Here is a 25,321-nt window from a genome sequence, read left to right on the forward strand (position 1 = left end):
ACCCTTGGAAGTAAATGCTCTTGTTTCTTATTTATGTTCCCTTTTAATAATATATATTAATAAAAGAAAAAGGTTACAAATTAAAGAATTTTTTATGCTCATAATACTCGAAAACAGTGGTGTCAAACTCAAGTAGGTAGGGCCTAGACCGTGGGGCTTCTCATGGGCTACAAGTCCACCTTTGGATCCAGGCCATGGAGCTCATCATTGCCCAAATCTGGCCCACAGGATTTATGTTCGACACCCCTGCTCCAAAACATTTCATTTAAAAGATGGATTTTGGCAACTGACATACACGATGTACTTACTTTAGGAATTTCAGGGGGTGGGGTTGGAATTTAGATCTGTAACACTCTCTCTCTCTCTTATATCAAAAGACAAGAAAAATAGCCTTGACTTTCTTAACAACTTGGATGACTAGTCTTCTAGTTTGAAGATTCGAGCATAATACTTGTTCTGTGTTCAGTAATTGGTATTTTAAATTTTTAATAGTTCTATGTCGTGAATGAAAGTGATGGTCAAGTGCTTAAATCTTTATTCATACAAAATTCCCATTAAGGTCAATAGAATTTTAACATGATTAAGGATCTTTATTCACATCCTGCAAATCCATGACACATTAATACTACTTCCCACAGCATCAAGCCCTATGTAAGATCTGTGGCATTTGGTCTTTAATCTTCTTCAGATTTTTAAATCCATGTATCCTTGGTTAGACCAGCTAAGTCTAAATGAAATTAAACTAAAAAAGAGGCAAGGGAAAGAATAAAATACTTGTATGCCATTAGCTAATCACTTGCCTTTTCAAACAAGTCACTGCATATATATTGGCAGCTTCATAGGTAAAGCTTGCATTTCTACTTTCCTTAGATTACTACTTTCTTATTTCAAAACAGTGATAAACACTTTAAAATACACATGGTATTGACAGCAACTATAAAAATATATATTTTAAGATACAGAAGTGCAGCTGACTCTCAGAGTCATTCTCATATCCCTAATAGGAACAATAAGAACAAAAAGGCCTTAGCTGAGAAATATCAAGAAGAATAGAAGTATCTCTAGGGAGTACAGATGTGGGATTTGCTGTCAAGAAGAATTAGCAGGTGGCAAGGTGGTTCTGCTGCAGATTAGCTGTTTCATCTTCTGTAAACAGCTTAGTGAATAGAAGTTTCAATCACAGTTCACTGAGCTTTTCAGCATTTGCTGTGGATGGATAGCAGTGAATTGTGGAAAAAGGAGGAGCAGCTAAACAGAACTGCCAGCTTGCATATAATTTATTTTTTCCTTATAAAGAACAGCAAAACAGCTAAAATGTCAAGTCTAAGTCTTTAAATGGAATATTTTTAAAGCAGAAGCATTTTCCCAGCTTGATGGACTTTCCCTGACAACATTTACTTTGTAAATCAGTTACACAACCATTCAGATTTTCCATTTGTTATACCTTTTGATGGAAAAATCAAGTGACAATTTGCCTGAAATTTAAATATGAGTTTCAAGTTACTTCAGACATCTTTTCTACAGCTGATGCAACATTATGGACTGGCAGTAATGTTCAACTAACATCTTACAATAGTGTAAGAATGATGTTGTAGCTACAGGGGTCCAGAAATTAGTATACAGTTGGGATAAAGTTAGACAAGCTTTTGAATGTAAGACATTCTTCCTCAGGTTTTAACACTTGCAGAGAACTGCTTCTAAGAGGAAGGCAGGGAACACAAAGAGTCCTAAGGCCTCCTTCAGTCTACCAATGCTTGCAAGTGTGGGAGGAGAAGTAGCTGGGGGAGTAGAGCATGTGGTTTGATTGTGCACAGCTTGTTTGGAGTTTACAAACTGTTACAACATATGAAATAAATGTTGTGAATAGAAGCCTAGTAATAACCTGAAAACCAGAAAGGAGAGCATTTTTCCCTGTTAGTCTTAGCTTCCTCAGGGCTTTCTTTCTAAGGATTCAGATCCAGAATGTTCTGATATTATCTTGGTACAACATGGGGAGCTGACTTCTCTTACCTTGAGAACAATTACACCAGCCATGGTTTACGCACTAGTGAAATAATACCTCCCTGTGTGGGCAAATAGCACCTGCACCCGAAAACTGGAGACTACCCTGAATTCTGCACTATGAACAATAAAGTGGCTTTCTGGTATACACTGAATGGGAAGACATGTTGATCTTGGCAGGAATCCCCCCTTATAAAATCAAAAGGCCTGGAATACTGCTTGACCTGGCAACCAAAGCCCAACAGGAAGAACCTCCACTACATGACATGATTGAAAAACGCAGAAACTTCTAAGAAGCAGAAAACCACTACCAGTATCCGCCAGGAAGTAGGAGACACCATGCTGTCATCAAGGTTCCAGAGAAGGTCAGAAGAGCAATGGAATCGCAACTACACCCCACTACACAACTACATACAACTACCATCCCCGTACCTCCTGGTCATAAACTCCCACATAAGGCATGGGTAAACCTGAATCAACTGCGATCAGGCTATGGAACCTTCAATAAAATCAAACATAAAATGGGCCTTAGAAACTCACCATTGGGGGTAATAACCCCCCCCCCCCCGATACAATTAAGTATCAGGTAACAAAGGATCAATTAGCATAACTCCTCAAAGCACAACAGAAGAATAAAGCTTCAGGCCCAGACAGAATACCGGTGGAAGTTTACATTGGTAACATCAAATGGTGGACTCTGATCTTAGAAAAATGGTGTAACTCTATAACTGAGTCGGGCCAAATCCCATATTTCTGGAAAGGGAGTATTCCTGTACCGATTCTCAAGGAAGGTTTGAAAGATAAACCAGAATCTTATCACCCTATAAATTTGATAAACATTTCAGGTAAAATTTTTGGGCGCCATCTGTTATATCATCTCATAGCATGGGTAAAAGGGGAAAACTTATTACATGAACATCAGACCAGATTTAGGGACGAATATTCCACTATTGATAACATATTTGATCTTCAATTTTTGAGACGCAAGTATACGCAAAATGCGCAAACCAGCACTGTATATTGCATTTGTAGATTTGACAAGAGCCTTTGAGAGAATAGACAGAAATAAACTTTGGGAGAAACTGATAAATTATGGGACTGACCCTTCTCTCTTGCATTTGTTGATAAAATATTATAAAGATACACAGGCCAAGTTAGGTGGGGCTTGAATGGTGACCTTACACAGAAAATTCACATACATCCTTGTCTAACCCCTGTTTGTATTTTGGCCCCTTTATTATTTAATCTTTACATGAATTATATTATTAGAAATATCTTCATTTTCATCCCCAAAACTATTAGCAACCCCAATTCCTATTTTAATGTATGCAGATGACACTCATATTCTCAAGAACTCCTACTGGATTACAGAGAGCTATTACAACTTTTGAGTTGCTTTGTGGACAAAGTAACTTAAAGATGCATTATTTTGGATTTATCATAATTTATTGGGGAAGCAGTGTGATGAAATATTTATGGAATATGGGGGGGAACCAAACTTGAAGTTGTCAAAACCTATAGATATTTAGGTGTCTTATCACAGCTTCTCCATCACGGAAGCATCGTATTCAGTCAGTTAAAATTAAGGCAGCCCAGTCAGTTGTGGCTATAAAGAAATTTTATGAAACCACAGCAGGGCAAACAGTCCAGGCTCCTATATCAGCGTACAAAGCCAAAGTTACCTATTAGATCTTATATGGCACTGAAGAATGGGGTTATCCCACTAGTAATGATGTAGACATACCTCAGAACAAGTCTCTTAGGGCTCTTCCTCCCTCAACGCCTGCATCTTTTCTGAGATTAAAGACAGGAATGGATTCTATTTTAACTAATATTATTATTCAAATGGTGGGATTTTGGTTTAAGATCCTGCCCCTTTTACCATCTTGTCTGCTTAAATTATGCTACAGAGAAGATATTAATAATCCCCCTCCTCTCCAATCACCTTGGTTAGCCTTTCTTTCCTGCTTTTGCACTTTCTGGGATGGGATACTATCTCAAAGATAATGAAAGATCTTTTTCCCACATAGAAAAGGTTTGGGTTTTCCAGAGGATAATGACATATTGCCAGGCAGAATGATTTTGTAGTAGCTAGGGCTACTCGCACTGCCTCTTTATATACTCTTTGGAAATTAGATTGGGGGGAGAAAGGTATCTACAGTTGGATCTCAATAATAAACGGTGATCCTCTTTGACTAGACTCAGGACCAAACAGATGTCCACAGCTCTTCTGGCTGGACATAGATTTTCTATCCCAAGGGCTAAAAGATGTTGCCAGTCTGTCTAGAAGTTGTGAAAGATACCATTCACTGAGTACCAGAATGTTCTTCATATAATAACATAAGGAGACCCTATTTATTACCGTACTTGCAGAAATTGATACGCTTCTCAAACACAGAAATTAATCTGGCTTTTACAGTAAACGGATCCAAACATAATAAACTGTCTTGCAATTTTCGCTTTCAAGGCTGAGGGGATTCGAGTTAAATATTCTTTATTACTGATATGAGTGACACATTTTAACATTAGACTTGATTTATTGTCTCAATTCTGGATCTGTGTACAATAATATTATAGATTCATGTCTTGATTTACTACTATATTTATATTAATAATGGTTTTATGTTGGTGGGCTCTATTTTTAGTATAATATTTGTAAATTGGTTACTTTGTTCAAAGTTATTTATAATATGGGTATATGTGTGTTATGTCATTTTCAGGAGCATGGCATTTAGCCAGAATCCTTAATAAATTGAATTGAAACTCACCATTGTGCTCATGTGGCAAAGGATATCAGACAGCCCAACATATACTAACTGACTGCCCTCTATATGGTCCACCAGAGGGAGTGAACAGTCTGAAAGATTGCAGTAATAGTGATGGATCTACTCTTAAATGGGTGGAAGAGTTGACCTTCTGAAGTCATATACAAGAAGATCCAGCACCGCCCACAAGATAAAACAGGTAATTTTAAGATTTATTTTTCCTACAGTAGTGACTTGGTAATACACACCTTGCTAAACAAATCCCCTCAACCCTGCAATACAAATTATGTGGACAGACCCTCATGTCTTTGCTAAGTCCCAGTGAAGCTTGTGGCACTCTACATGGGCATTTTGATTTAAGGATTGAAGCCTGACTTGAATGGGACTATTCCCAACAGCAGTGGCATATGAGAGAGGTTGGAGAGAATGATCTTTGTAAACCCTTTGGGCAAAATGGTTACCCATGAATGCTGAAGACTAGGACTGATGGCCCAGGAGCCTCCTTCCAGTGCTATGTTCCTTTATAAGTAGGGATCATTCAGTAGATTTTATAGACAAAGCACTAAGGAACTTGTACACATGCTCTCTATGCGACCAACTGAAGATATCAGAAACAAACAGACATTGTTTCCCTTTTACATTAATTATACAATAAGTTGTACTGACTGCATGCTATACGGTTTCTGAAATGTGAACAAATTAGAGTATAGTTAATACAGAATTTCTATGTACTGAAAAAAAATCACTGGTATGAGTATAACCATTAAAAAAATCACTACTTCTTATCTTCCTCAAAACAACATCAAAGCATGAAATATCTATGCAATTAGTCAATATTTCAATCTAGAACAGTGGTGCTCAACATATGGTCCCTGGGCTGGAGGCAGTCAGCGTGTCACTGTGGCCCCTGCCAGAGCTCATCTCTGAGCTCATCAGTATGTCACCACTGGTTCAAGCCAGGACCACCACGTTCACAACTCTGGAGCCCAGCGGTCAACACTACCACCCACTCATTCCACCTGAATTCAGCTGCAGAAAAAAGAAGAGATGAGTGGCAGCAGATTCACCCCTGGGCTCTGAAGCTGCAAAAAAGCAGTGGCTCTGGCCAAAGCCCATGCTACTAACTACTGAGCACATTAGACATGTGGAGTTCAGGCAGGGGCAAATTAATGGATAGGCAAACTAGGCAGATGCATAGGGTCAGTGAGAAGGGGTTCAGTTGTGCTTATTTTGCCACAGCCACGCCACCGGGCTCCTTTTCCCTTCTAGGGCTGCAGGCTGCTGCCCTATACAAAGCAACTAGGAGCATAGTGTATTTGCCTAGGGCCCACAAAAAGATTAATCTGGCCCCAGGTTCAGATAATGCTCTTCTCTCTGTCCCCTGGCATTTCTGGGGGCTGAGATAGTGTGGGCACTAAGGCTCATGGCTCAAGGTTGCAAGCTCAAAGCCATAGCAGAAGAACTTATAGCTGGCCTGTCAGATTCCAACAAATTCTGTTAAATACCTTGTCACAAGGACATGGAAAAGGAAGGAAGGCCCATTTCTGATATTAATGTTTGGACTAGTAAAAAAAAAAAAAAAAAAAAAAAAAAAAAAAAAAAAAAGGCTGAGCACCATGGATCTTGAAGAATGAGGATCTTCAACAATCAAAAAAACAGTTGTATTTATAATCAGAAAACTTACCTCTTCTTGAGACAATGGCCTGAATTTAGTTTGATAACGACTCAATTCTACATTCAAACGATGAATGGTCATTTTCAAACCATCATTTTCATCCACCAGTTCCTGGGCTTGTTGTCTTAATGAAAGCAATTCTGCAACTTCCTCTACATTTAAAAAATAAAAAATAAATCAATATACTCCTGCGAAAATACATAACCCTTGCACATTAACTGGCGAAATGCTAAAAATCTTTAGGAAGATAGAAAAATTATAAGGTAACTTATCTTGACAAGTATTGTAACTGTATAAGTACACAATAAAATAAACAGATTATAAATTAATCAGATTCCAAAGAAGAAAATAACAAAAAAAATCTGTTTCTTAGCATTTTAACCAGTTACAAAATATTAATACAGCTTCCTGTTATTACAGCTTTTGCTTTAACTCGAGTAATAATGCTAATGTATTGCTTTGGGATGCAGGGACCTGCAGGTAAAAACCCCATCTATAGTGAACCCCATCTATAGTGAAACTATTTATTAGAATATAAAAGACTCAAAAATAATTTTCTAACATCATCTGGTCTACTAGTAGAACTTTCAGAGTGCCCCCTGAGCACTGACATTTTTATGAAACTTCAGACATCAAAGAACTCGTTAGAACTAGCAGTTATTTAGTAAAAAGAGCAGAATATACACTGTTATCCTGGTGAACTATTTCTGTCTGACAACTATTGAGATCAGTTTATGTGGACAGTCTATTAATGAGGGGATATGTCTTGAAGAAGTTAGAAAACTAAAACAAAATGAATTTTTCCTTCAACTAAACCTATTCTAAAGTTATTCCTCACCTTCCCGTTGTGGCTTCTCTGCAGCTTCTTTAAGTTTTCCATTTTCTTTTTCCAGACTCCTAAGTTTTACCTGCAGTTCCTTCATTTGTTGTTTTAATTCCTCAACTTGCCACAACATGGTCTGGTTTGCATTGTTTAGAGACCAGTTTTCTTGTTTTAGTTCTTGGAACTTCTCTTTAGTTTTACCCATCCACACTTGTCGTGCCCGAGCAGATACATCTATCAATAATATCAATAAAACATAGTACATAAAACAAAGTATTTAGGTGGTATTCAGATTTCTCTGCACTACGTTATTAGCTCAAAAGGAAAAATAAACTTCTTTTCACAAATTCCCATGACTGTATTACCAAAAATAATTTTATTAGCTAGGATAATAAATGTCAGCTAAGTGGAATCTATGTTAAATTACTTTAAGCAGTGAATATTTGACAAGTGAATAAAATCATAGGACACAGGATTTTGGGATCATAGATTATGAAAAAATATGAAGTGGGAAAGCAGCTGCATAACAGGAATGTATCTGCACTACTCCCACTTGCCCAAAGAAGATCTCTCTCTCTAACCATCTCCCTAGAAGGACAAGTGGTTACTTACAAAGGGGCCACAGCAATACCTATCCCAGCAACCAGAATGTGTTTCCTTGATGGGTTGGTTAGGCATGCTACACTTTTGTTAGCACACTGAGTTCTCATGGCATAAGGTTAGAATCCATCCCCTGCTTTCATTATCAGACTCCACAACAAGGGCCCTGAGAATAAGACAGTTGTGCATATGTCTAAATCTAGCCTAGGTTATATAACGGGTTGCAGAAGTTCCTACTTGAAGAACACGGAGCTAGCTGTACCTGTTCAAAGGTAAGAGGTGGCTATAATTAGAAAAAGAGGCTTGCCTATATGGAAGCCACTAGACTGTAATTGGATATGGTAGGAATTATTAACCTTTAGCAAATATAAGGCTGTGCCAGCTATCTGCGAAGGACAGAACCATGTAAAAGAAACAAAATGAAAGATCATAAACATGAAAATATGTAATTATGTGATGAAGATTATGCATTAAAAACCTGAAGGGTATTATGCCTGGAATTGTTGAATAAATGCAACAATCCACAGAGTCAGCAATGGGTGTCAATGAAAACAGTGCTATGTACGCAGGAACTGCCTCATTTTATCTTCAGTTATATTTATGCAAGTAGCAATGGTAACACTTTCTAGTGCACACAGACTTGGGAAGTAGAGGGAAGAACATGTGTGACAATAATACCTTACTGTATGTAACAAATATTAATTCAACTGGACTGTTAACTATTGGCTTTGTATTTCTTAACAGCTCTATCTGTAACTTACTTCTCTGGGAGATCTGGTAAACATGCTTTATTTCTGATACAAATAATGGCTTTTTAATTTATCAGCAGATGTGATTTTATCACTGAAACGTGATGGTAGCCAATACCTATTTTCTTTACCTAAAATAAGCAATCAGCCAAAATGTACTACTTCTGTTCACATTTGGAAAATAAGAACATATATAAATAGCTAATGCAAAGAAAAGCCTGGAGCTACTGCTCTTATACACAAAGTAGTCAACATTTTACTACCTCTAGTATAGAAGTATAACTTTATCCCAAATCAACCACAAAGTGTAAAAATTAAAAAATTAATTTCAGTATATTTAATCTCTAAAGTAAAGGGATTAATAGTAATGTTAAACATAAAATGATAGAACCTGGGGATGGTGGAGGCTTTTCACTTAGTGGCTTTTCAACTGACAATTTTTCCTCCTAGGAAAAAAAGAGAGAGAGAGAGAGAGAGAGAGAATATGTTTAGTTTTTAAAGGAACCTAATAGCATCGCTATCAAAAACAGAAAATATAATATTTAGCAAACATGTAAGAATGAACTATTATACAGTTACAATACTGTAGCACTCACTCTAATCATATTTGGGTATTCTCATATATAACCTGATGGCAAAATAAACCATAAGAGGAAAATTGTGGCCTTTAAAAAAGAACTCGGTCCATAAGTCTATTTCAGCGTCTTATTTACTCTGTTCCTGTTGGTGGCAAGCAATTTTACTGTATTTACCTGAATCTAAGAAAACTTTGAATTCAAGACAACTGCTCCAATAATAAGATTTTATATATAGAAAATGTGTTGAAATTTTTCAGGTACAGAATCACATTATCAAAGGCTTGTATTAAATGCAGTGGGGAAAGAGGCAACAGGGGTGCACGCAGTAGTGGGGTTGAGGGGCAAGCGGCCTCTATCATTTGTCCCCTCTGTAGCTGGCCTACTGCAGCAGTGCCTGTGACTGTCACCTGCATCCCCTGGTGCCTGCTACACAGTCCACCTTCTTCCTACAGACTCCTGTCCTAAATCAGGATCGGAATCAAAGCCACAGCAGCCACCTGCCCCACCCCGCACCACCTTGTACTCAAATCCAACATGAGTTTTTTTTTTCTCATGTTGAATAGGGGAAAGAAACCCTAGTTTTAGATTTGAGTAAATACAGTAATCTCTCTGCACATAAGCTTATCTGCCTGTAAAACAGAATAGCAGTAGTGCTTTATGTAGTATTTACCAGTGGCTATACCAAATCTTTTCTTCTTATTGCTAATCCTTGATAAAAGGAGGAAAAGTTCAAAGGCAGAAGGAAGGAGGGAAGGACAGACGAAAGGAAGGATGGACAGATGGACATTTGCTTATAATAGTGCCCACAATAGTTGCATGGTCCACTGAAATGAATGCCTACGTGAATGCACCTATAAATGCATCTACATGGCAGCTGTATTGTTTAGAGACCAGTTTTCAGAACTTAGAAACTTTGGGTGTCTGTAGGTGTGCCTGGAGGCTGCTAAAATGCACTGTAATTACAACTAATTAGCACGCTCCAGCCAGCCTCTGTGTCTCATGCATCAGTGTCCTCACGCTTCAAAATGGCAGCAGGGGCCCTTTAATTAAAGCTCATTTGATATTTTAGTTGAAGCGCCCCCGCTGCCATTTTGAAATGTGGGCACGCTGATACACGAGATGCTACAGGCACTTTAATTAGAGCGGCTCTTGGAGTTGCTTTAATTAAAGTACTTCCCCCCGAGCATTTTAAGACCAGGACTTCTTAAACCAGGGCTGTCCAGCTGAATGTTTGGAGGCTGAATGTCCCCTAGTACTCCTTGCCCCTTCTACTATGGGGGCCCCCAGACTGTACCACCCTTCCCCAATATTTGAGTGCTTAAACAAACTAAAAATCCCTACACAGTGCTAGCAACCACTTGCTAGTCACAGTTGTATAGTCAAGTAGTATTTGTTGGCAAAATCTATCGAGAATTCCTATCTAGTCAGTGTGGCAGAAGACCAGCTTGGCTTAGCAGGGAACTCTTCAGTGAACTAATTCACTAAAAGGAAGCTTATAAGAAGTGGAAAATTGGACAAACAACTAGGGAGAAGTATAACAGTACTGCTCGGGCATGCAGGGATGAAGTCAGGAAGGCCAAAGTGCAATTGAAGTTGTAGCTAGCAAGGGATGTGAAGGCTAACAAGAAGGGCTTCCACAAGTATGCTGATAGCAAGAGGAGGATCAGGGAAAGTGTGGGTCCCTTGCTGAGTGAGGGAGGCAATCTTGTAACAGAGGATAAAGAAAAGGCTGAAGTGCTCAGTGCCTTCTTTGCCTCAGTCTTTACGCACAAGGTCAGCTCCCAGACTACTGCACCTGGCAGCACAGTTTGGGGAGGAGGTGAGCAGCACTCAGTGGTGAAGGAACAGGTTAGGGACTATTTAGAGAAGCTGACATATAAATCCATGGGGCTGGGTGGGATGCACCCAAGGCTGCTAGGGGAGTTGCAAGATGTGATTGCAGAGCCATTGACCATCATCTTGGAAAATTCATGGTGATCAGGAGAGGTCCCAGATCATTAGAAAAGGGAAAACATAGTGCCTATTTTTAAGAAAGGGGAAAAGGAGGATCTAGGGAACTACAGACCAGTCAGCCTCACCTCAGTCTCTGAAAAAATCATGGAGCAGATCCACAAGGAATCCATTTCTAAACACATGGAGGAGAAGGTGATTAGGAACAGTCAGCACGGATTCAACGAAGGCAAATCATGCCTGACCAACCTGATTGCCTTCTTTGATGAGCTGACTGGCTCTGTGGTTTCAGGGAGACCAGTGGATGTGGTGTACCTTGATTTTAGCAAGGCTTTTGATACGGTCTCCCACAACATTCTCGCAGGCAAGCTAAAGAAGTACGGGCTGGATGAATGGACTATAAGGTGGATAGAAAACTGGCTGGAACATTGGTCTCAGAAAGTAGTAACCGATGGCTTGATGTCTAGTTAGCAGCTGGTATTGAGTGGAGTGCCCCAGGGGTTGGTCCTGGGGCTGGTTTTGTTCAATGTCTTCATCAACAACCTGGAAGATGACACAGAGTGCACCCTCAGCAAGTCTGCAGATGACACCAAGCTGGGGAGAAGTAGTAGATATGCTGGAGGGTAGGGCTAGGATTCAGAGTGACCTAGACAAATTGAGGGAACTGGGCTTATTTAGTCTAGAGAAGAAAAGACTGAGAGGGGATTTAATAGCAGTTTTCAACTACCTGAAGAGGGGTTCAAAAGAGGATGGAGCTAGAGTGTTCTCAGTGGTGGCAGATGACAGAACAAGGAGCAATGGTTTCAAGTTGCAGCAAGAGAAGATTAGGTTAGATATGAGGAAGAATTTTCTTACTAGGAAGGTAGTGAAACACTGGAACAGGTTAGTGTAGTGGAGGTAGTGGAATCTCCATCTTTGGAGGTTTTCAAGATCTGGCTAGCCAGAGCTTTGGCCCAGATGATCTAGTTGGGGGTGGTCCTTCCCTGAGCAGGGGGGTTGGACTAGATGACCTCCTGAGGTCCCTTCCAACCCTAATTTTCTATGATTCTATGATCTTCAGCAAAGTAACTGACAAAGTAATAGGTAGCCATCTCCTCCAGCTACTTCTTATTACCTACAGACCTCCCTACGTGTACACTGTATTGTTGCCAGCCTACTAGGACAACAAGAAACTGAAGCTACTTTCAGAGTTATGGTTTGTTTTGTCACTTTAATTTTGATATCTTAAAATGTATAGAAGTTGTCAGTTTGTGGATTGTTGTGTACATTTTCTTCAGTTTGTTTTGCTGATATGGCATGTATAATTTCTAAATATAGGAAGTGTCAAGGTGTACTTAGCCTTATCATCCTTATGTTCATATGCACTGGAGTGTTTGATGTAAGAGGTATTTCTTCTATGTTATAAGAGGGCCAGGATTGCACAATATGATAATGACTTTCACAAGAGAAAACATTGAATTTCATTGGCACCTAGGAGAACCATAAGGCCTAAACAGATGAAGAATAGTAACCAATGGGTGGATCCACACGTGAAATTAACGCAACACAATAAACTCTGGACCTGTTTGTGCTAGAGTTAACTGCTCCCAGGCACAGTGTTTACACATGCACCTGGGACCGCAGCAGTTTGAGCTGGGGTAGAACAGCACTGGGCTGGCAGAGTTGGGGGTCAGCCCTGGACTCTGAGTAGCAGGGTCAGGTGGCAGAGGGCTCGGTGGGGGGTCAGCCCTGGGCTCTGAGTGGCAGGGTCAGGCAGTAGAGGGGCTGACTGGGATACGAGGATGCAGACCCTGCAAATCCATATGGCTAGGCAGCAGGAAGCCCCTGCACTTTAGCACCCTCATGCCCCAGCCAGTCTCTCTAATATCTACTCATGCTGTTTCAGCACAGTCACTTCCTGCACTGTAAGAGAACTGTCCCCCAACAGTACTATCTTATGGAGGATTAATTTATTGTGCCCTAATACCAGTACAGATATAGACAGTGACACTTTACTGCGGAGCTAATTAGTCAACTCCACAGTAAAGCACATGTGTACATGTGCCCACTGAGAATTAGCATTTGACATCATTTGGGTTCATGTCCCTTGCAGAGGTGCTCCAAGACACAGGAAATGGGCCCTTCCAGAACACTAGATACAAAACCTCTCAACTTCAGTGAAATTTGTATCATAATCTGAATTTTATGACTCAGAGCCACTTCTTGTTCTTACATAATGTCGCCTGTTTTCGCTGTTTCTTCCTCAGTGTTTGTCCTAATCTGTTATGTAATATTTTTATGTCCTGCATTGTTGCTGTGTTTTACTTCAGGAGTGGCTGTATTTCACTAAATGGTAAAGCTATCCCTTTATGCCATTTGTCTATAATATGTGCCTTGTGATATTTCAAATGAATGATTAGCACTATTACTTGGTGTAAAGATTCTCAAGTGGAAACAAAGCACTTTTCATTTGAGTGATTCTTAGTCATCAGGCATCGATAACACTTTTTAAAAGAACGCGTTGCAAATCATTATCTTCATAGTACTCTTACCTTTAAAATCAAAGCAGGAAGTTCATCTTCTGTTAAAGAAAAAAATTATAAATTTCAATCCATTCAAAACAAAAATTCTTACAAGCATGTAAAATTATAAGGCTATATCTTGGGGAAATAAAAAGCTAATATAGAAGATGTTAAGAAATTCATTCTAATATAAATACAAGAATTAGAAAATGTGCACCCTCTTCCATTATACCCTAAGACTAGTGATTCTCAACTAGGGTGTCATAGCAATGTTAGCACTGCCAAGTGTACAAACATGATTCACAAGATAAACCCAGTGGGTGCATCCAGATGAGCAGGAATGAGCAGTTCCCCTGGGGACAAATAGCAGAGGCACAAGGTCCCTGGGGAACACACATGCCATGTGTGCTCTGGTGCACGGCAGGTTACCCCAGGTGGGGTAGGAGAAGCTGGGGCCAGCAACTGTGTTGGCCCCAGGAGCCTTACCTCAGGTCCTGGGGTCCTACGGACTTCCACGAGCTGCAGCCGTGACACTTCTACAGCAGAAACCTTGGCCAGTAGCCGGAGTGTAGCTTTGGCCGGCCAAGCTCTGATTTTGGGTGGTACACACTGTCACCACATGCGCCACCCACTTTTTTTTGGTGTGAGTTTTTTGTTTGACCCTGGGATGTCCCCGGGTTGGAAAAAACCACTACGCTGCAAAGTAGCAGCCTCTGTGGCACCACATACCGCACATTCGTGCCCGTCTGGATGCACCCAGTGACTTCAAACAGGAATCTGTAGTGTTAAAAATATTCTGCCCTGTTTTGTAATTTGAGTTCTTTGCAAAAAAAGGATTGCTCTATTAGTTTGCTGTGGTCAATGATAAGTGAAAACTAAGAGCTGAATTTTCTGAGGGATGCTTCACATTTATCCAGGGATGCAACAATTCTAAAAAGGTTCAGAAACACGTCTAGGACATTACACTCATTTTAGTTAACACTACAGAGACAGATATGGATGATAAGTTTGATTGCTGTCCTCCTCTTGGTTGCCTTAGTATTCTTATTCAGGATTCCATCCAAAGCCCAAATGAAAGACTTCTCTTGTTTTTACTGGGCTTTAATCTGACTGCTTCTCTAATCAAGGCCAATACAATTTTGTGGCATTTTCAAAGATTCTGCCTTACTTGCTATATATGCCCTTATTTAATGTCCTTCTACTCCCAAACATTTTGGAGCAAAGCAATCTATTCTTGGTGGATGCTTCATAAAGTCCTTTAATAGATGCTGACACCAAAGCCTACTAATAATTACATTATAAAAGTGACATAAAATGTTCCAAAGTTGAGTTAAGGTTCTTACTCCCTTCTCCCTTATTACCAGGGATTTGGGTTTTCCATTCACCAAAGAAAAACATAGTAAAATGCAGATTTTCTCCTTTAAAGGAGAAAAATATGGGAAATGGTAGGTTTCCCCTTGTAGGCTGGCCACAGTTCCCTGCAGGTTGGGCAGGGGCATGAGGGGAGGGATTTGAGGCCTCATAGTGAGGAAGGAAGGGAGTTGGGCAGGGCTTCAGTGGTGTGTGGGGCTTGGGGCCAGAATGCGTGGCAGCAAGGCCCAGCTGGGGAGTGGGATGGAACCACAGGTGGCTTGCCTGGGGGGCAGGGATGGGGGCTGGCTCCCTGCCACTGCATGCACTCCCAGTGGGAATGTGGGGGGCACATGCCCCCCCAGATGTGTGTGGGGCAGGGGCAGAAGCAGGCTAGTGGCTCCAGGCTCCCTGCCCTGCTGCCTTCCCTCCAGGACCTCTGCAGCCCAGCGGGTGAGATCCCAGTGCAGCAGGGCAGAGCAGGACGGGGAAGCTTGGAACCATATGCCATGGCAAGGTGCCAAGCAGCGGGGATGCAGAGTTGTGCTCCGTGCTGCTGCTGGGCGGGCAGTGCAGGGCTCCTGGCAGTGATACTGAGCCTCCCCATCCTGTTCTACCCTGCCATATCAGGTCCTACAGGGCTACAGAGGCCCTGGAAGGAGGGCAGCTGGGCAGGGAGCCTGAGCCCACAGCAGGCAGCCTACATCTGCCCCCGTCCATGAGCTCCACTCCAGTCGTGCCGCCCTTGAGGGAGGGGGAGCTGGGTTCCATGTTTGGTTTCAGCCACAGCAGCTGTTGCCTCCCCAGGCAGCAGCCAGGGCTCAACTGTAGCTGTGGGGGCAGGGGGCTGTGGACCTGGGTCCCTGGCCCCATAGCCCTGGCAGTTGGGGCACCCCTCCAGCAAGGCTGGGCTGTGGGTGGGGAGTGAGGGACGCTGGTAGGGCCAGCAGACTGTGGGTGCAGAATGAAAGGCACCAGCAGGGCCTGGGTGGGAAGCGAGAAGCAACGGCATGGGCAGGGCACCAGTATATCAGGGCTGCTCAGTGCCACAAAGCAGTGAGGGAGGACAGCCATATCTGCACCCGTGTCCTGGTGAGCAAAAGGGGGCAGGGAGACCTCTGACTTTTCATGATTAAAAAACCCCAAATCAAATGCAAAAATGTATAGGTATTTAGAACTTATTTTATTACAATGATTGAGGTACTGGTAGGCTTCCAATTTGCCCTAAAATTGTAAATATATCATGTAGATTTTGGGGTTTTTAAATCAAATAATTTGCGTTTTTATCAGAAAACTTGAAATTTAAACAGATAAAACCAGGATCCCTGCTTACTACATAGCTATTATAGTGCTGGATACTGACAACATACCCAATATATACCAACAGGAGTAAGTTCTACACAAAATAAAGTAGCCATGACCACCTTCATTCAAAAACAAAGAAAGAGAATCATTGCCCTTCTTTATAGAGTTTAGAAGTCAAAACAGAAGCCAGCTACTGCTTGCAACCCAGCCCCCACCATGAGCTGCAAGTCTCTGTTCCCCTAGAGCACCCAAGCTGCCTGCTGATTCAAATAGCTAACACTGATGGAAAGGGTTAAATTCAACAATGGCAAAGAGCAGAGAGAGCTGAGCAGAGAGAATAGAAGGAGCACAGCTGATATTAGGTCTCTGGGGACATCATCTCTGGTACCCTGGCTACTGCAGGGTGGGCTGCAGGACCTTGGGAATGCCCCCTCCAAACCTGCTGCAATCATCTGAGTTGAGCTGCCAATAGCGAGATTCCATCTCTTTGCAGGCCAGATCAGGCTATAGGTTGCCTGATTAGAGCATTCAAACAGGAAGTGGGAGCCTTGATTAAATGTCCTTAGCCTAAGCATATTTCAAACTCAAACCTCTTTTTTGAGGAGAGTACCCTAACCACCTAGCTACAGGCTGTTATAGAATGCCTCTACCCCGTCTCCCCTATTTGAAGCTCTTTTTTTTTTTTTTTTATAGTGGAAAAGCATTCAAGACTCAAAGGCACAGAGAAATAAAGCATCATGGAGAATTACTTTCAGTGGTTCTCAACCTTTTTAGACTCAAGACCCCCCTGGAAAATGCCACAGTTCTTAGTTTCCACTAATTCTTTGACTAGAGAAAAAGAGCAATTCTTCTGTTGCAAAGAACTCTGAAAGACCACAGCAGGCAGAATGTTTTTAACACTATGGATGTATGTAGTGCTGCACCCTGGTTGAGAATCACTGCTTTAACTCAGTGATTAGGACTCATCTGGGAGAGGAAAAACCTTTGTTTCTATTCTTGCTCCCGGTGGATCCATTTTATTCAATGACTGTTTAATGAAAAACAGTTATATAGTATGTTGGGGGAAGGTTTCAGTCATTTAACTTGCTACTATGTTTTCCTTAGTATTTCAGTATTTTTGCGTTTTGCAAGTATTTGTTTCTAGGCAAAATAAAAAAAATAAAAATTATAAAAAATATAGGTAAAGTTTGTTTCCATAAAATAACTTCTGATTGAAAAATGTTATCACTGAAGATTTTCAGACCTCCCATTTACTTAAGGAGTAATTATGCTAAGAAAGTTATTTAAAAGATACCTTATTGTATACTTGTTTGTGTAAGGTAGAGCAGGACCTATGGTATGTTAATTAAAGATAGTAACTGCCACTGCATGCTGTTACACTACAGTAAATGTCAAGTAGCTTACCCTTCCATGAAAGTGGGGTAAGAAATCTCACATTTACTGCAGGGTAAGTGTGAGGACACCAGCTACGGAACTGCAGATACAGAGTAAAGCACGGAGTATGATTTTGTACCTTAGCTTACCAGGTAAAGTAATAACTTCTTTGTGTTCTTATACCCTAAGTAAAATTAGTATCTTTTGTAACATAAAAATGTGCTATTTTTTGGATTTTTTAAGTACAGAAGGACTACAGTATATATGAGCATGCAAACTGAATTCCGTTCCAATACAACCATAAACCTCAGTGTTCACTAAATTCCAAACGCAGAATCTTCATTTGCAGATGGCTGAGTTCTTTAACAGTATTTATTTTATTGATAGTCATTTAAAATGCCTTAAATACTAAAAACTGAATTCTAGTAAGGTTAATTTATCAAAAACAAAATAGAGTTTTATTTCTCTGACACATTAAAGATTAGTACACTTCACCTTAAAACATAACTTTACCTTCCACTTGTACATTTGACTGGTCTACTATTGTTTGAATTGCAGTTTCAGGAGAGGAAATTTCATTCTCACCCATGTCGATGCCAGGAGAGGCTAGAAGCTTTTCCTAAGTCAAAAACATTACAAGGTAGTATCTCTAGTACACATAAATCCAGAAAACATCCTAAAAATATCCCATACACATAGGCATGCGCATACAATGATATCTTCATAGAGTAAATGCTGACATCACTCTCTAGAAGGGGTACTGCACTATAGTGTTTTAAGATAATGTAAGATGATAAATTAAACTATGTGCCATACATACTTTTTGATTTATACAAAAACAAAATTAAGATACCAACAATTCTTAAGAGTCAATAGGAACATGTGGTAGTTTCTTGTTCACAGCACAGTAATGGCCCCCATTATGTTTTCCAACCACTAAGTCTGTAAAATCATCTTATTCACTTATGCATAGCATCTAAATTAGTGATTCTCAACCAGAATGACATGGCACCCTGTGGCACCTTGAGATCCTTTCAAGGGTGTCACGGAATGCCATGCAATGTTAGCACTGTTACGCATGCAAACATGATTCACAAGATAAAGAGAGAGATTTCAAATAGGAATCCATAATGTTAAAAATATTCTATCCTGTTGTAGTATTTCTGAGTTCTTTACAATAAAAAACTGTTCTATTATTTCTTGGTAATTTAAAAATAAATGAAAACTAAGAGCTGCATTTTCCAAGGAGTGCCTCACAACTATCAAGTCTAAAAAGGTTGAGAACCACAGCTCTAAACATAATATTCCATCTAAAATATCGGTTTCATAAAACTATATTGAGCATATTAGAGCAGCAGTTCTCAACTGGGGTGCCACAAAAGTCTTTCATGAGTGCTCTGGTACAGGTACTGCTGCCACTGCAACCAAGTTGAACTGTGTACCCCATGCATCTGTTTCCAGAAGGACCATGCAGGGTTAGACCAGGAAGGGCTGTGGCAAGAGTGGGCACTCCTGCCTGCTTTAGGTTTATCAAATAATCCTAATTCAGGTAGAAGCATGTGCTCCTGTTGCAGACCTTCCTGGTCTGGCTCCACATGAGGTACATGGGCAGTTCTACTTGGCTGCAGTAGAGGCAGCAGCTGTAGCACCATCCAGCTGAAACCACTGAAGTAAGCAGAGGTAACAGTGGTTCTCAACCAGGGTGCTGCCAAATTTAAAAAAAAATATGGAGGGGTGCCCTGAAACTAAAAAAGGTTGAGAACCACTGATTTAGAGAATCAAGAATACATATCAAGATTGTATCATTTCAGCTTTTTTACATGTCAACTGCATATGAGTGCCACACACATTTTGCTCTCCCTCTTTCTTACTGGCTATTCTTTTTTCCTTCATAGTTTCATAGTAGCTAGGGCCAGGAGGGACCTGAACAGATCATCTAACCTGACCCCCTGCCACAGGCAGGAATGAATGCTGGGTTCACAAGACCCCAGACAGGTGATCATCCAACTTCCTCTTGAATTTGCCCAAGGTAGGGGCGAGGACCACTTCCCTGGGAAGTTGGTTCCAGATTTTGGCCACCCTAACTGAAAATATTGCCTTCTGATCTCTAACCTAAACCTATTCTCCATCAGCTTATAAACATTGTTCTTTGTCACCCCAGGTGGTGCTGGGGAGAAAAGGGCTCTACCTATTTGCTGTTGATCTCCCCTGACGAGTTTATAGGCAGCCACCAGGTCCACCCTCAGCCTCCTCTTGCTGAGGCTGAACAGGTTCAGGTCCCTCAGTCTCTCCTCATAGGGCCTGTGCTGCTGCCCTCTCACCAAGCAGGTGGCCCTCCTCTGAACCCTCTCCAGGCTGGCCACATCCCTTTTGAAGTGTGGCGCCCAATATTGGACGCAGTACTTCAACTGCAGCCTGACCAAAGTCACATAGGGGGGGAGTATCACCTCTCTGGACCGGCTTGAGATGCATCTTTGGATGCATGACAAGGTATGGCTGGCCTTGCTGGCTGCGGTCTGGCATTGGCAGCTCATGTTCATCTTGGAGTCAATAATGACTCCAAGATCCCGTTCTGCCTCTGTGCTTTCAAGAAGGGAACTCCCCAGCCTGTATGCATGCTGTGGATTCCTTCTCCCAAGGTGCAGCACCCTGCATTTGTCTACACTGAACCCCATCCTGTTCTCATCTGCCCACTTTTGTAGTCTGTCTAAATTGAGTTGCAGCCTCTCTCTCCCTTCAAGTGTGTCCACCTCGCCCCACATCTTAGTGTCATCAGCAAACTTGGAAGCGTGCTTTCCACCCCCTCGTCCAAGTTGCTGATGAAGATGTTAAATGGTGGGGGCCCGAGGACCGAGCCCTGGGATACCCCACTGCTCACATCTCACCAGGTTGAGTACAACCCGTCCACCACTACTCTCTGGGTGCACCTCATCAGCCAATTTTTTACCCATCCAACTGTGCAGCCATCAATGCCACAGTCGCTTACTTTATTGATGAGGATGGGGTGAGAGACAGTGTCAAAGGCCTTCTTAAAGTCTAGAAAGACTACATCCACAGCGACACCATCATCCAAGGATTTAGTTACTTGGTCATAAAAGGCAATCAGGTTGGTCTGGCAGGACCTGCCTTTAATGAACCCATGCTGATTGCCCCTTAGCATGATCTCCCCTGCAGGCCCCCCACAGATGTGCTCCTTGATGATTCTCTCCAAGATCTTTCCAAGCACGGAGGTGAGGCTTACAGGCCTATAGTTACTTGGGTCCTCCTTCCTCCCTTTCTTGAAAATTGGGACCACATTAGCCAGTTCCCAATCCCCTGGAACCTGGCCAGATGACCACAAATGCTCATACAGCTGGGCCAAGGGCTCTGTGATGACCCCTGCCAGCTCCTTCAACACCCTTGGGTGCAGGGCATCTGGACCTGCAGATTTAAAAATGTCTAGCCCTTCCAGAAGATCCCTAACTACATCTGCGCTGACTGAAGGCCTGACAGAGCTATCCCCAAGATTGTCCCTACCTCTGGTAGGTGGGATGTCCTGGTCACTGTTCAAGAAAACAGAGGCAAAGAAACTGTTAAAAATATCAGCTTTCTTGTCTGACATAGCCACAAGATTACCATTTGCATCTTGCAGGGGCCCTACATTGCCTGGTGCCCTCTTCTTGCTCTCAATATACTTAAAAAGGACTTTTTGTTGTCCTTAATCCTGGACGCTAGCCTGAGTTCCATCTCTGCCTTGGCTTTCCTAATAGCCCTCCTACACTCACGGCCCGAGGAGTACTCCTCCTTAGTGATAGCTCCTCCCTTCCACTGGTTGTACGCCCCACTTTCAGTCCTCAGGACTTCCTGAATGCCCTTGCTGAGCCAAGGGGGTTTCTGAGCACTCTTACCCCCCTTGATTCTCTCACGGACTGTTATCCTTTGGGCCTGGAGGATTGCCCCCTTAAGGTACAACCATCCCTCATGGACTCCCATCTCCTGTACCTTCTGGGCCCTCGGTGCCTCCCCCACTAGTCTCCTGAACTCATTGAAGTTGGCCCTTATGAAGTCAAGGGCTTTAGCCTTGGTGTGAGCCCTAGACGCCCTTCGTTGGATAGTGAAATCCAGCAGGTGATGATCACTATTGCCTTCATGTGGGGTGTTTTCTGCTCCCTTTCACAAATATAGCATTTTGCTGCCCCTTTACTACTCTTACTTCCTCTCTGCCTGCAGAATGTTTAATATCATTTTGGCACAAAGATCTCATTTGTACTTTAAAAGCATCTTAAGAGTATGAACCTGTTCACTGATAGAGACACTCCAAATATACAACATAGAAAAATCTATTGTATGATTCTGAATCGGTCTCTATTGTTAAACATAACCATGACACTATCACAGATAATGACATTGCTCCATTCTTAGTACTTCAAATTTAAGAAACAGCCTTCATGATATATAGTAAAGCAAAACAATTGGGTAGTTGAGCCTGGGACTAAACTTTGAAACAATGATGCCAAAGAGATTAAGAATTTGCAAGCTATGTATCTCACACTTAAATAGTTGGATGCAGACCTTGTTACCATCACCCAGGTCTTCTTTGCCTCAAGGTTAAATTATTATAATGCTCTCTACAGAAGTTTACAACCTAAAATTCAGGAATGTAAGCTGACAGAATGTAGCTATCTGTTAAACTATGTGAAGTGGCACTTCTGACACAAGAAATATTATACAAATATAATATCCCATGTAAAATTTAACAAGTGGTTTTTAACTGTGGTCTGGGCTTAGACTCCCTAAAGTCCACCCCTTTCAACAGGTGACTGTGGCAAACTGTGATCATCTGCAAAGATGTGCAAGCCACCAGCTCCATCTCTACAAACGACCCTTGGACAAATGAGTGTGTCTTAAGTGGATGCTGCAAAGATTCACCTATTTTCTCACATTTTTCAGGAGAAGGGATTAATTGAATCTGGTTAGGGATGGCTGAAGGCAGATTTTTATGAAAATGTTGGGTCTTAACTTGTTCAATGGGTGATGTACAGTATTAAAACGTACTGTATTGTGAAGTGGCTTTGGGTGATGAAATTACTGGTATTTATAAGCTCATTAGTATGTGTACCTAGAATATGAGGGGCGGGGATGGACCTTATGTATCTTGGTAAATAAACAAGCAAATAAGGAACTCTGTCTAGTGAGATAATGTGGGGGGGGGGGGGGTTTAACTTTTTTTTATTTATTATGATTACATAAGTTTTGGACATATTCAGCTTGTGTATTTTTTTTACTAACTGGCTGTTTCTTTAACTTTGTGCATCAAAACACAGCTGATTAAATCAACTATTAGGCCAAATAATCATAACAGTATCTATTCCTAGACATTTGTATTAGATGTAAAAAGAATTTAAGAATGTTGAAACTAATTATTTTATCTTAAACTTGACTTCATCTGGCATTTTTGTTATAAAGAAAGACATGGAATATGAAAATAGTGCCACCTTATGGTCAGAACTGCAAATTATTTACTCATAACAGAAATAAAGGAAGTTAATGTCAGATTCTCAAAGTTTACATAAAACAATGTTATGCTTGTGTCACCAGGGCAAAGATTAATTTCCTAGTCTAGATCTGAGCTCAAAAGAAGAACTTGGTGATGTAGATGCATCACTGGATGCATTTTTTCAACTTACTAGAATTGCAGGCGATCCTATTACATTAGGAATAACATATATTTTATCTCTTGATTTATAAAAGTAGAAATTTTGATTACAAGTAGTATGCTTGCCACTGAGTTGTGGCAGCTAACTCTTTTTGGCAAACTAAGCTCTTTTTAAGATGGGAAGGGATTAACAGCCTAAAATAGGGGACAAGGAAGAGGAGCCTCATACCACAGAAACTGCCAGGGCTTCTAGTTGAGAAGGGTAAATTCTTTAGCTGAAGCTCATTAGGACCAGAAGAAATAACTAGAAGGCAGGTGTACGTAAGCTTGTTGGTAGTGGAAAGAATGTTAAATGGCTCCTGAACTGGACTCTTACGAAAGATCTACCAGACAGAAACCCTTGTTTCTAGATGAGTAGGGCTCTGCCGGATTCATGGCACTGGAGCTCCTTTAAATCTTGCAGGTTCCTTTGTGTGCCCTCCTGCCACTGATTGGTGGAGGGGCCCCATTCTCAGCTTGCTTCTGATCAGCAGGGAATTGAAAACTACATTTTTTAAACATGGTACCATTTCTGTTTCCCACATGAGCTGCACCTCCATCCCACGGGCTGCCCCACTCATGCAGCACCTGTCCCTGCCCCAGCCCTACTCCCTCCCATTTCTTGGGGGGGCCTCGATCTGCACCTCCCCCCCCCCCCAACTTAAGTGTCTGGACACTGCTCTCTAAGCTGCTGGGTTACACTCCTGGCCATGTGCCATGCTGCAGCTGCATGCATGCATGCACACAGCATTTAATCAGCAACACTGTTGGCAACATCAGCCAAAGAAAGCTGATTGTTGATAATGTCAATTTTCCTTTTATCGTTGCTGATATAATATGGACTGAAGTATTGGTGCACCAGTACTGACAGATAATGGAGGAGGCTGCAAGTGGTTGAGTAAGGAAGCTGAATGGGAGCTTATGAGGAAAATTAAGCTCTCTTGGAACCAACTTCCAAGAGAAGTGGTGCTGCCTCCTACCCTGGGGGTCTTTAAGAGGCTAGATGAACACCTTGCTGGGGTCGTTTGACCCCAGTACTCTTTCCTGCCATGGCAGGGGGTCGGACTTGATGATCTACTCAGGTTCCTTCTGACCCTACCGACTATGAAACTATAAGCTGGGGAATACTACAAGCCAGCTCAGTGGAGGGGAATGCTAGAGTTGGATCAGAAGCTGGAGAGAGACTGTGACCAGCTGGATTGGGAAAAGATACTGGCTTGAAGATAGGCTGGGGAAAGAAACTGGTTGGAATGGATGGGGAAAAAAAGAGCCTGATCAAAAAAGCCTAGGACTAAAACCCAAGATTCCCAAGCCTCACTAGATCTCTGCTGTCAGCAAATTCTACTAAAACCCACTGTAAGTTGTCCTTCTCTGTGGCTGGCTCATACAGAAGATCATAACCTACTACGGATTACTATTGGTATCAATTACTTTGTTATGCGAAGTGGTAGGGGTCTATGTAGTGAAGCTAACATTCAAATTCTTCTGCTTAATCTGCAATGCAAGTGTCAATATGATGCTGCATGATGTACTCTTTGTATCTCCATTTTGCTGCTTTTTTTCCTTTTAAGAAACCTTGGATATTGCAAACAAAAAACATTACTACAGTTGCAAAGTTAAGCACTGACTATGGAATTGTCAGAATCAAGACTGCCATCATCACCAATGGCACTTCACTATGGCTGCACTGGGGTAGACTAATGTTGCTGGCTTGAATAAAGCAGGGGACTGCAGGAAGGCAAACACCAGGTGAAGTTAGCATTAGTCTGCTCTAGTACAACCTTAATTTAAACCTTTGTACATAGGCATTCTGATATACTCTCAGTGCATACTCATGTACTATTTTCCTTATAATCCCCTCCCTCATTTAGTATGCAGAATGGATGGTGCTTACTTAAACAGCAGTTAGCCAATACTTTGTTTTGGTTTTTTTGCTGAACAATGTGTAGTTCTGACCTATTTATTGCAGTCTTATC

The 25,321-nt window shown here is 41.5% G+C and overlaps 1 protein-coding gene and 1 long non-coding RNA gene across 7 annotated transcripts in view; one reads left to right on the forward strand and one right to left on the reverse strand.

Moving 5' to 3' along the window:
• Positions 1-5,379, forward strand: part of LOC109284471 (uncharacterized) — a 40,429-nt gene extending 35,050 nt beyond the window's left edge. Inside the window, exon 3 of the long non-coding RNA XR_002091946.2 lies at positions 4,722-5,379. This is a non-coding gene — a long non-coding RNA (uncharacterized LOC109284471). The remainder of the gene's footprint in view (positions 1-4,721) is intronic.
• CEP89 (centrosomal protein 89) overlaps positions 1-25,321 on the reverse strand; it is a 105,329-nt gene that overhangs the window by 69,815 nt on the left and 10,193 nt on the right. For all 6 annotated transcript variants that reach the window (XM_014595596.3, XM_059713855.1, XM_019492921.2 and 3 more), the window contains 5 exons: positions 18,185-18,290; positions 13,673-13,701; positions 9,005-9,059; positions 7,280-7,498; positions 6,451-6,593 (listed from right to left, as the gene is read on the reverse strand). In XM_014595596.3, the coding sequence (XP_014451082.1) occupies positions 6,451-6,593; positions 7,280-7,498; positions 9,005-9,059; positions 13,673-13,701; positions 18,185-18,290 (552 nt within the window). The remainder of the gene's footprint in view (positions 1-6,450; positions 6,594-7,279; positions 7,499-9,004; positions 9,060-13,672; positions 13,702-18,184; positions 18,291-25,321) is intronic.

Source organism: Alligator mississippiensis, chromosome 10 (genome assembly GCF_030867095.1).
Source record: "Alligator mississippiensis isolate rAllMis1 chromosome 10, rAllMis1, whole genome shotgun sequence".
NCBI lineage: Eukaryota > Metazoa > Chordata > Crocodylia > Alligatoridae > Alligator > Alligator mississippiensis.